The sequence below is a fragment of the Cannabis sativa genome, chromosome 6 (assembly GCF_029168945.1).
Source record: "Cannabis sativa cultivar Pink pepper isolate KNU-18-1 chromosome 6, ASM2916894v1, whole genome shotgun sequence".
In the NCBI taxonomy this organism is placed as follows: Eukaryota; Viridiplantae; Streptophyta; class Magnoliopsida; order Rosales; family Cannabaceae; genus Cannabis; species Cannabis sativa.
The window spans coordinates 64,009,038-64,021,987 of record NC_083606.1 but is presented as its reverse complement, the minus strand read 5'-3'; the positions used below and the strand labels follow the sequence as shown (position 1 = coordinate 64,021,987).

General features: G+C 30.7%; 2 protein-coding genes across 2 annotated transcripts; one reads left to right on the top strand and one right to left on the bottom strand.

The window, feature by feature from the left end:
• Nucleotides 1-236: 236 nt before the first annotated feature.
• Nucleotides 237-4,524, top strand: LOC115695702 (uncharacterized). Its single transcript, XM_030622770.2, has 5 exons — nucleotides 237-899; nucleotides 2,372-2,496; nucleotides 2,799-3,113; nucleotides 3,214-3,383; nucleotides 3,818-4,524. Exons 1-5 carry the CDS (start codon nucleotides 555-557, stop codon nucleotides 4,219-4,221), a joined length of 1,359 nt encoding a protein of 452 aa, XP_030478630.1. The 5' UTR covers nucleotides 237-554; the 3' UTR covers nucleotides 4,222-4,524.
• A 7,220-nt stretch (nucleotides 4,525-11,744) lies between these two features.
• LOC133039337 (secreted RxLR effector protein 161-like) lies at nucleotides 11,745-12,410 on the bottom strand. The gene has a single exon (XM_061118206.1). The coding sequence runs from the start codon at nucleotides 12,408-12,410 to the stop codon at nucleotides 11,745-11,747; it is 666 nt and encodes a 221-aa protein (XP_060974189.1).
• Nucleotides 12,411-12,950: the final 540 nt, after the last annotated feature.

The window sequence follows — 12,950 nt, the reverse complement described above, 5'->3', positions numbered from 1 at the left end:
CTCTTAATTTCCATTTATAAAAATTCTCCATTTTATAGTGTAATTTTTACAATTTTAACTTTTTGAGATCTTGTGATACAAGTTTGGTTTAAAAATTACAAAAACCACATATACCCTTTGGTTTAAAAAAGATGTTAGAATCCGCACATGCACTGCGGTCTTAATTCAGTGGACAAATCCTATTATTATTCAAAAATAAAAAACCTAAATCCTCCAAAATATATTTAGACATTTCCTTAAAAGAAAAAAAAAAAAATAGATGGGATAGGTCATTTGTATAGGCAGTACTTTTGTTTGACTAAGGAAAAAGTACCAACCGTAGCTGAGAGCACCTGTTATATGTTAATGGAAGATTTCCCTTTTTATAACCAAAAAAAAAAAAAAAAAATTAATTAAGAAAAGTGTTTATCATAGCTCTCTCTCTCTTCCCTTTGCTCCATCTCCTCTGTCCCTATATCTCTATCTATATATCTATATATATTCACGACCTTAAAAGCCTCAAACCCCACATCAAAATATCTCTTTTTTATTTGTTCATTGTTTTCTCTTAATCCATGGCGGGTGATTTGCACGCGCTTCCCAATTCCAACAGCGTCGGTGCCAGTAAGGATAGCTCGAAGAAGGCGAAAGAGAAGAGGAAGAAGAAGAAGAAGCGCGGTGGTAGTAAGAAGAAGATGACCGTTGAACAGACTCTGGCTTTCAAGTCAGTGAGCGAGTGGGTTTCTCAGGACCAGTCTTCTTTTGTCACTGCTGCTTCTTGCGTTGTTGATGATTTTGGGGTTCAGAAGAGTCTCGGCAGAGGTGGGGAGAAGCTGGTCTTCGAATTGCATTCTCATTCTAAATGCAGTGATGGGTTTTTATCGCCTTCCAAGCTTGTCGAAAGGGCTCATGGAAATGGGGTGAGTTTTGTTTAGTCCTTTTTGTTTTTGTTTTTTTGGATGAAGAGCTGAAATGGGTTTGGGGTTTTCTTGGACGAGAAGCTTTAGTTTGTGTGGTTTTTCTATATGGGTTTTCTTCGTTTACTTTGGGTTTCATGGTGTAGTGATGAACGATAACTCTGTTGTTGAATCTTACTTGGTACAATTTCTATTCCTTGTGGTTGTGGATGAAAACCTTAAAAATGCTGTCTTTAACTCTTTTTGTATAATAACGTCTTTGTTAATAACTTTATTGTGTGTTTGTAGACTTGTGTTTATATGGCTTCCCTGTCTTGTTTTGGAAACTTGCTTAAAAATCACAAAATTGTGAAACCATTAACAATATGAGTCTCCATGATATGAAAATGCTAATAAGAATAGTGACTTGAAAGTTTTTAGCTTTAAACTAGCCTCTTCCTTCTGCTTAGGCAGAAAAGGTAATCATTGTCATTCGACTTATTTCTGGATGTGTATCATCTATTGTTGTGGTTGTGAAATTCAATTTTTTTTTCATGTTATTTTTTCCTTTTCTTTTCATGTTCAGGATACAGCATTTATTTAATATTTTCCCCCATATTTTTGTCTCATGTGCGAGTAAAAGCTGCTGCACTTTAGTTCTTTTGAAGGTTAAATGATCGAATAATCATTCTTTTCTTTGAAATTCTGAGAAATGACTACATAAGAAAACTATATATTGACTGTTATGTTAGGATAATTATTTGTCTTGAATCTTATTCTACCGGTGTGTCTAAAAGTAAAATTTCTACCTCATCTGTTCATTCCTTTGACTTCAGACCACTGTAGTTTTCATGTAGTAGCTCATTGTGCAAAGTATCAATGTGCTTGTACCAATATATATATATTTTTCCATTTGACCATGCATTGGAAGTTATTTTCTTCATTTGATTTTTTTGGTACATTTGTAACTTGTAACCAAGTATATCTCAATTCCAGGCATTAAGATGTTCCACAGTGACAATGTTTTTAGTATATATATACACAATACATAATGTTTAGAAGCTAGATTGACTTTTCTTTTTACTGTACTTTTTTAGGACATGTTCTAAGGCTGTTCACTCTTTTAGAATTTTCATTAAGTGTTCGCTTCTAATTGAAAGGAAAAAAGTTAGGATTTGTATGGATCAGAACTTAGAAGAGAGGAGATATAATAAGGTTTGAGGAATGTTTTGAATTTCTTATTGAGTTTGCGTCGGCATTAAGTTTACATTGAACAATGAAATTATTTGAATGTAGAATTATTTCTCTCAAACTCTTCCTATTTGTTTAGTACTTCAATCTCTATTTGTTTGCCTTTGTTTTGACTTCATGGGAGCTTTTGACTGTGAATAAGAATAACCTCACAAATTATCTAGAAAATTCTTTGGCTTCAACAGCAACTTATCCTGTAGACCTAAATAGATCATGAAATTTAATTAGTAATGTGCTCATAACAGGTGAAAGTTCTTGCTCTGACAGATCATGATACAATGTATGGCATCAGTGAGGCTCTAGATGCGGCTCGCAGATTTGGGATGAAGATTATTCCAGGTGTTGAAGTTAGCACAATTTTCTCCCCAAGGTAACTTGTTAAGTTTTCATTTTATTTTTTTCGAAAGAAGTTTTTTTCCAAGGAACATTGAGGGGTTAGTTAAGTGGTCAGGCATTTTTTATCTTTGCATTTAATTGAAGAGCTTTACCATAGTGTTTTAAAGCTGATTCTCGGTATATTGTTTTCTCTTTGCATCTGTGGTTGCCTGTCCTTTTTTTTTTTGAACACTATTTTAACCCTTTTCTTTTAATAATGTTCCGTTAGAAAAACAAATGCTGATTTATCTCTTTTCCTTATTTAGTCTTTCCAATTGTTCTTTTTGGTACTTACAGAGGAGACTCTGAATCGGATGAACCAGTTCATGTTCTTGCATACTACAGTAGCTGTGGACCAACAGGTTGTGAGAAGCTGGAAAATTTTCTAGCTAATATAAGGGATGGTCGATATATTCGTGCGAAGAATATGATTGAAAAATTGAACAAGCTCAAGCTATCTCTTACGTGGGAACAGGTTGCTAGAATTGCAGGCAAGGGAGTTGCTCCTGGGAGAGTGCATGTGGCGCGTGCTATGGTTGAAGCAGGTCATGTGGTGAATCTGAAAGAAGCTTTTAGTCGATATCTTTTTGATGGTGGACCTGCTTATTCTACGTAATGCTCTATAGCTCAGTATTTAGTATTTCCAATTTTAATTGTTTTTCTCTTAAAAAAATAAGTTAAGAAGAAATCTGTGTGACATATAACTGTTCAGGGGAAGTGAGCCGCTTGCCGAGGAAGCAGTGAAAGTGATTTGTGAAACAGGAGGTGTGGCAGTGTTAGCTCATCCTTGGGCATTGAAAAATCCCGTGGCCATTATTAGGAGGTTAAAAGAAGCCGGCCTTCATGGGATAGAGGTTTTCAGAAGTGACGGAAGACTATCTGGTATGTCATTTTTCTTTTCCTCATTTTCAGTGAAATAATTCTCCTGCATTGTGATTTCATTGTGTATCTTTATCAATATCTTCTACATGCATCAAATGTGTAAAAACCGAATGGTAAAGCTAAATTAGGATATATTTCTAGTTTTAGAGTAAGAACTGGTATATTAAGCACTATTGTAGTCAATTAAGGATGTTTATGACAACAGGGAGTTTTGTAACTTATAAGTGTTTCTGAAAGGCATCATTTTGCTTATCATAGTTTGATAAATTTGCTCTTTTCACCATACTTTTGTAAATTTATTATTATTGTATGAAACTGCTTTAGCATGTAGTGCCATCTATATTGTTGGGATATGATTTCGATTTGCAAACCATTTCAGTCTCTGAGTGCTCATCTTTATAGGGGTCTCCTTAATTTATGTTCCTGATTAACAGTCTACAGTGATCTAGCTGATACTTATGGTCTACTGAAGATTGGAGGGTCAGACTATCACGGACGAGGCGGACATGGCGAATCTGAACTAGGCAGCGTAAATCTTCCGGTGTTGGTTCTGCATGAATTTCTCAAAGTAGCTCGGCCCATATGGCACAGTGCCATCAGAGACATATTAGAGAAATGTGCTGAAGACCCTTCAGAATCAAACCTAGCAAGAATTATGAAGTTTGCAAGGATACCATCTTTGAAAGGAGGTTTCTCCTTGAACTCCAACAAAGACGTAATTGATCGGTGCTTATCCTTGTGGTTAACCAATGAAGAAAGGAATAGTGCAGAGTTTGAGGCTATAAGTTTGAAGCTTTCTCAGATTTCATTTAATCAGGGAGGATCAACCTTACTATAAAGAAGTAAATATTCATGAAAAATTTGGTATACATGTTACCATTGCCTTCCATGTAGCTGAAATCCAATTTATCTAGATTTTCTAGTTTTGCACTATTGAAGAAAGCATTAGTTACTCCTTTTTCTTTCTGTTATTTTTCTTTTTTGGTTCATTTTGGGAATTGCCATACATGTTTAGCATTTAAAGAATCTCAGAATGCATAAGAAACTTCATTTTGTCATGCAACTTACTTGACATACTGATAGTGTATTCAGTTGATTGCTAAAATTAATTTATAAAACAAAACTAGTTTTTACCCTTCCATTTGGTTATTGTTGTTCATCCATTTCTTCTTATTTTGTTTTTATTCTTGATCTTCTTTTATTGTCACTTGCATTCTTGTTTGTCATGAGTTTCAATTGGTTTCAAATCAATTAATTTAGGGGTGTTCAGTAATATTTTTATTTTTAATTCTTTTAATTATAAAAATGAAAGTAAAATTTGTATTTTTATAATTTTATTTTTAAAAACAGAAAATATAGCGTGTTCTATAATTTTTATTTTTGATTTTATTTAAGTTAGGTCTAAGTTTAAAATTGGGATCGGAATTGTGGTTCATGTTCGTGATTGGAGCTGAGGCTGGAGTCTGAGTCCCAAGATTCAGGTTGGGGTCAAGTTCAAAATATATATATATTTTTTTATTATTAAAATTTAAATTTTTAGTTAAAAAGTGAAAATAATTTTATAAAACATATTTTTAGAAAATATTATCATTTTTCTAATTAAAAAACTTGAAAAGTTAATTAAAAAAATATTACAAACGAACTTTTAGTTTATAAAAATAAATTTTAAATCCACGTGAGAAATGGCAAAAAAATTTATTATGTGTTATAAAATAATATAAAATAATATAAAGTAGATGAGAAGAAAGAAGAAGAAGATGAAGAGAGAAAGAGAAAGTGAATGAGAATTTCTGAGTTGTTTATTCCAATGGGGTGAACCCCTATTTATACAAATACAAGAGTGAGATATTAAGAAACTAAGAAAAAGGGAAACTAAGGAAAAAAGGAATGTTGATTACAATTCATGGTAATAAATAAAAGATTTGGACATCCACATAATTATTAATATTTATAACACTCCCCCTTGGATGTCCATAATAGCTGCCTTATTAAAAATCTTGCTGAAAACTTGGTCAAAGGAAAAAGAGTATAGTGTAAACTAACTCCCTCCCCCTCATTTAGGCATTTGTGGAGATCTTCTAATCGACGAGTTTCGATCTTGTCTGCCGTCTTCTCAAATGTTGATGTTGGTAATAACTTTGTGAATAAGTTTGTAAGATTGACACTTGATTGAATATGTTGAACACCAATATGCATTTTCTTGAAGCGTATAAAGAAGAATTTCGTGAAATGTGTTCTAACTCTATCTCCTTCAATGTACCTCCTTTTAGTTGAACGATGCAAGCAGTATTATCCATAGAGAATTGCTTGGGTTGATACTTCTTTATTGAGTGCAATCCATATGTTTCCCGAATATGCTATGTCAATGATCTCACTCACACACATTCTCTACTTGCTTCATAAAATGCAAGTATGTTAACATGATTTATAGTTGCCTCGTTAAAAATCTTGCCAGAAAAACCCAGTGGGACAAAATCTGAGCTAGGGAAAAGAGTACAATATATATTTCATATTCATAATTATTTTCAAGTTGCCTCGTTAAAAACCTTGTCAAGGAAAACCCATTGGGACAAAACCTGAACTAAGGGAAAAAGAGTGCAACATGAATATGTCTCCCCCTCATGCACATATGATCCATAATTCTTTTGGTGATAATATATCTCATAAGATTATTGTTATCACTTTTAAAATATCACCATATATAATCTTTGATCATATATTTTCTATAACTCTTCCAGAGTATGTATGGACTTCTAAATTATAGATGAGGGGTTCGTTGAACATTAGTCTTTATCCAACTAATTGTATCATTCATGTGTGTACACAACTTTGTTCATACTAAAATTTAACATTTCAAGTAGATATGAACATAACACATTAATAATAATATAAATTTTCATTTGTAACAATGATGGTACTCCAAGACCATATATTTATTCCATCTTGTTTTATGATCTTAATTTCCATATCAAATGATCATATATCTATAATTCTTAATACATATGAAGTAGTTCAGGACTTCAATACTAATGAACAAACTTTATACATTAATATTTCTCGAAATACAAAAGAAATAAAAGTTTGTTCTTCAATTAATCAAAAACTCTTCAAGAGTCTATCACAACGTATAATTTACGTATTTATACTGCATAGACAACCATACGTATTTTTCAAACAATAATTTACTTACATGTCTTTATTTCATACAAAGATCTTTGTCATATAGTGCGCGCGACTTAGAATTTATATCACTTAAGACATGTATTAAATTCTTCTAGAATTTTTAGATAAGGCTTATTTCAAATTCTCACTATATTGGGAGCTCCAAATAAATAACCTTTTGTTGCAACATTTATGTGGCGCTTATAAATTCTCATAAAATATATTCCAGGCTATAATCAAATCATGATTATATTTTCTCAATATTTAAGCCTTACTTCAATCAATCTCATGTCTATGCAAACTTTGTACAACAATTCATTATGTACAAATACATATATGCAAATTTCTCATTAGAAATATTTATTTGCACACCCTACAGGTCTTACTTCACTTTATGTGAGTAAATTTGCCTGGATTGCGTCATAATATTTTGGCCAAAAATCAAAATGTATGTCGATGATTCTCGACAAATCTAATACCATGATCCTTGCTATCTCATGTTAGTTTATTGCATATGCAAACATTCAATATTTATTGTCGACAAAAATTTCAATAAATGATAATTTCCTCCCATATTGACATAACTTATAGAGATCTCTTTAAATTACATATTTTTCAAATATGTTTATGATTTATAGGTACCTATATAGAATCACTTCAGGGATTCAATTATGATAATATGTGTTATGTCTAACTTCTCTTGGGAGTCTTTTCGAGTACCGTTTTCATCACGGTTATCATTTTAATACTTTATAACATTAAGGTATCTCCATGAGTACCTCTAGATTTAACAACTTCAGGGCAAATCAAATGAACATTTACTAATAATTTCTATATTGTTCATTTACGCTTCAGGCATTTTCAACTCATTCTATCTCAACTTTGAGTAATATTGATTTGCAGTTGGTATATATCATTTTGAACTATATCGTTCTTATAACTTTGTGCAAGGATCATTTTTCAAAAATTATCATCGATCCCAACTGCTTCTCTCCCCCTGATCGAGAGAATTTTAAGAAATTGTGATATCTAATAATATTAATACACCTGTAGGGATTTCAATATATCACAATGAATCAATATCTATTTAAACTCATATATATTATATGACATTGAACTTCAGGTTCAATAACTTCAGTTTCAAGTTCAATACTTATGAACTTAATTCATTTCTAAGAATGAGTCATACGTGTATAATTAGAAATACATAAATTTACACATTTTGTAAATGCATGATCATATAATCTTATCACATCGATAAGAAACTATGCAATAAAAATCTAATAATGGCTCAAGACTGTTAAAGAAATATAATTTAAATATTTTCTATGTGCAAATATATGCACATTCTTCTTTTGAGCCTTATAAATTAACAATGAGAAGAATCTTCTGGTTCTTCAACAAAATTTAGTCAAATTCTTTGACAATTTATTGCATATGATTGATCATGTCAAAAAATTCAATTCATGAACTTCAGGTTCACTATAATTTGTATTTTAATGAAACTTTCAAAAGGTAATGTAAATTCATTACAACATAATCATTACAAGTTTCATTTTATATACACGAATAATATAATTATATTATTCTCCAAAATATATACACTCTTCAGGAGTCACTATTATGTTTATCAAACTTTATATTTCTTCAGGAATCACTATCATCAATTCAATGATGTGTATAATTTAAAAGATACATGACAACTTCATCATGTTATTGTAATGGTCAAATAGATATAACCATAATATATCATTCATTTTTCCTGGTATCTTTTTAACAAGTCGTCTAATTTATTAATAGACTATTCATCAGTCTAATTATCATGACTTGATATATTATATATTTAAATGTACAACAAGTACATATAATAAGTTATTTATTATCACTTTCATAACTAGATAAAAGTTATACATCTAGGTACATACAAAGATATTTTACTACTCAAAGTAGCAATTGTATGTAAGACTTCTTCAGGAAGCTTTTCAAATAATCATTTTGTGATTCTTTATCACTTTGATTATATTGGATCACTAACAAATATTAGTAAATTATATATCCACTTTTGGGAATATGCAAACTAAATTATATAGTAACTATATATATACACATATTCTGCACCAACAATAGTTTGAAACTATTGATTTCAAGAAATAATAAAATATGTATATATTAATTTACTTCTGGCATTGCCAATATATGTGAAACTATATTCTTTGAAATAGAATTTCATGTCTATTCATTCTCTTTAGGTAATGATATTTAAATATTCTAAATGTACAATAAGTTTGTACAATTCACATTCTATTAAATAATCAAGTATACTTTTATCTTGATTATAAGTATGTCCGTACTACAGGTACGCGACCACTATTATTAAATTCCACACATGATATATAAATTTCATGCACTTTGATTATGTGTGGTATCTCATTTAGTTGTTTCCACTTTTTCTGGAAATATTTGAGTAGTAAATAATGTCATTGATTATTTAAAATCATTACATTCACTTCGGGGAATGACGTTGAACAAGTAGAACATTATTATAAATTTCTTAAAAATTTATTACTTGTTCATCCATAAAAAATATAAGAAATCATTCAACAATTTCTTTTACGATATTTCAAAGAATATATGAATGCAATTTTTGCATAGTCTCCAAGATGTATGCAAAATTTAATCTTTAACATATGTCAGATTCAATAATTTCCAACATTGCAAGTAATAACAATGTATAATAACATGACTAATACGAGGAATCTTTAAAAGTGATTGACTTCAATTCGTATCATTCTCTGCAGGGAATGATGAACAATAAATACTGCCTCATGTATTTAAATAACATTAGTCATGCTCATTGTTATTCTTATACTTTGATGTTTCAATGCAATTTTTTTTTAACATTCTTTTTGGATATTCAAAACCCACTATAAAATTGCATCAATAATAATCATTTTTAATGATTCTTTAGTTGTATTCACATAAATACAATCATTTTTTTTTTGACAAATATAAAACATTTACTTCAAGAAATGTTTGTCAAAATCTATGTCGATATTAGATTACTTTTCATTGTCCTCAAAGAATACAAGAACATATATATAAATATGTATTCATCTCTTTCATTATATATCCATCAACTATATAATGAATATTACGTTTGCATAATCTTCAGGATATATGCAAGATTTTATTGAGGACGCATATTCATCAGGATATATGCAATATTTTATCGAGGATGCATAATCTTCAGGATATATGCAATATTTTAGCGATGATGCATAATCTTCAGGATATATGCAATATTTTATCGATGATGCATAATCTTCAGGATATATGCAATATTTTATCGATGATGCATAATCTTTAGGATATATGCAATATTTTATCGATGATACATAATCTTCTGGATATATGTATAATTTATATAGATTTTCTCTATCATATCATAGGCACACATATATTGTAAATATTATGAATGATAAGAACATAATATATATATATATGAAATTAATAATAAATATATAAAAATATATACATACATACATATATAATATATAGATACATAGATAAAAAGAAAAAGGAAACCAAATGATTCTTGAAATTGTTTCAGTCAGATGAGTATATATATAAATATATATTTAGTGTATCGTGACTTTGAAACAATTCAAGAACTTTAACAAAATACTTACATTGGGTCTTAGGCAGAGACTCATGCTTGAAGCTTGGGCAGAGACTCGTGCTGATAACGTGTTATAAAATAATATAAAATAATATAAAGTAGATGAGAAGAAAGAAGAAGAAGATGAAGAGAGAAAGAGAAAGTGAATGAGAATTTCTGAGTTGTTTATTCCAATGGGGTGAACCCCTATTTATACAAATACAAGACTGAGATATTAAGAAACTAAGAAAAAGGGAAACTAAGGAAAAGAGGAATGTTGATTACAATTCATGGTAATAAATAAAAGATTTGGACATCCACATAATTATTAATATTTATAACATTATGAAAATATTTGTATCTGCAGTTTTTAGAAATAAAGAAAACTATTTAACCTTAATTTTTAATTTTTCATTTACTTTTTGCAATCTTCTATTTACTATACTTAAGTAAAGTTGCTGCCTAGCATTAGATATGACTTAATAACTTATATTTTAATAAATTTTCCATTCTTTTTTCTCCAAACACTCAATAGAATTCTTTTTTTTTTTTTTAATTAGGGCTAAAACGTAAAATAATTCTAAATTTAAAAACTAAGTTAGTAAATATTCGTTTTTTAAAAAAATTAAAAAAATAACCAAATATAATAAATTAGCTAATAAAAATTATAAAAATATATTTACTACATTTTAATTTTTTTCAAAAAAAATATAATAATTAAATTAAGTTATATATATTTTTTTAGTATGACATATTAATATATTGTAACAAAAATATATAAATATATTAAATATCGTGTTGTGAAACAACAACTCAGCAAGAACAAATGTAGAACAAGAATGATCAATGAAACCAGCAATGACAATAATCAGAGCTATTCAGTAATGTTTAAACCAGAAAATATATGCAATAAAACATAAAGAACACAAAGGATTTACGAGGTTCGAGCAATATAACTTGCCTACATCCTCGGCCAGAAGCAGCCACAATTATGGCTTTGAGCATTTTATTTGATTGAGCTTCAATGTGAGAGATTACAGCAGATACAAAATTACACACTCAGAGAAGCAAAGTTTCAGTAATTTTTCTCTCTAATGGCAGTGATCATAGAATAATGTCACTCCAATTTCTCAGCACTCAAGACAACTCTCAATCACTCTAAAATTCTCTCTTTCTAACTGTACAATACTTCTCCAAGATCAATCCCTGCAGTGTGAAAGAATGGCCCCTTAAATACTGATGTTGCATCAGTGTTTCATAATGCCCGAGCACCAACTGTCATAACTAACAGTTGGTTAAGTTAGTTAAGTTCGGTGAGGGCAGTGATGTCATTTGATATTTGGACAATTACTTCAACAATTATCCACCTTGGACACATATCAAATGAGTAGAGGCACAGAGATGAGTTGCAGCTGTTCTGGACTTATGCAATCTCAAGCAGTGAGAATGCTGAGCAAGTTCAGACAAAGTCTGAACTTTGCTTGAGGAACATACTTGGTTAACATGTCAGCAGGGTTTTCTTTTGTTTCAATCTTCTTGATCTATATTTCCTTCCTTGCAATCACTTCTCTAATAAAATGAAGCTTGATATCTATGTGCTTGGACCTTTCATGGTACATTGGGTTTTCCATTAAGTGAATAACACTTTGATTATCACAATGGACAGTGATGTCTTCTCCTTTGAAACCAAGTTCTTCTGTGAAACCTCTTAACCAAATTGCCTCTTTAATGGCTTCAGTAGCAGCCATATATTCTGCTTCTGTGGTGGATAGAGCCACCACTTTTTGTAAATTCGATTTCCAACTGATGCATCCACCAAAAACTGTAAATGCATAACCAGTGATAGACCTTCTGGTGTCGATACTCCCTGCATAGTCTGAGTCAACATACCCTGCAATCCCAGTTTCAAATTTTCCATTGTCTCTGTACAGCAAACCAACATTAGATGTTCCCTTTAGGTACCTTAGAATCCAATTCACAGCCTCCCAATGTGTCTTGCCTGGATCAGATATGAATCTGCTCACCATGCTTAATGCATAGGCCAAGTCTGGTCTGGTACAAACCATACAGTACATTAAGCTTCCAACACAGAAAGCATAGGGTACATTGTCCATGTACAACCTGTCTTCTTCATTATCTGGTGCTTGATTTTGAGCAAGTTTGAAGTGTGAGGCAAGAGGTGTAGTGACTGTCTTGGCCTCACTCATACAAAACTTGTCAATAATTTTCTAAATGTATCATTCTTGAGATAAGAAAACAAAACCAGGTCTTTGTCTCTTGATATCTATCCCGAGTATTCTTTTGGCTTCACCAAGGTTCTTCATTTCGAATTCAGAGCTGAGTTGTTCTTTTAGTAAGTCAATAGCCTTTCTATCCTTTTCAATTATCAAGATGTCATCCACATAGAGTAATAACCATATAGGAGTCTTGTTGTAGTAAACACAGGGGTCATATTCACTTCTTGTGAATTCTATTTGCAGCATGAATTCATGGAATCTAAGATTCCATTGCCTTGGTGCCTGCTTCAGGCCATATAGAGATTTTTGTAGTAAACAGACTTGATCAGTTTCCATATTCTTAAATCCCTCAGGCTCTTCCATGTAGATTTTCTCTTCTAAACTTCCATGTAAGAATGCTGTCTTTACATCCATTTGATCCATTTCAAGATCAAACATAGCAACTTTAGCCATCATGATTCTAATTGAAGTTTATTTTACCACAGGAGAGAAAATTTCATTATAGTCAAT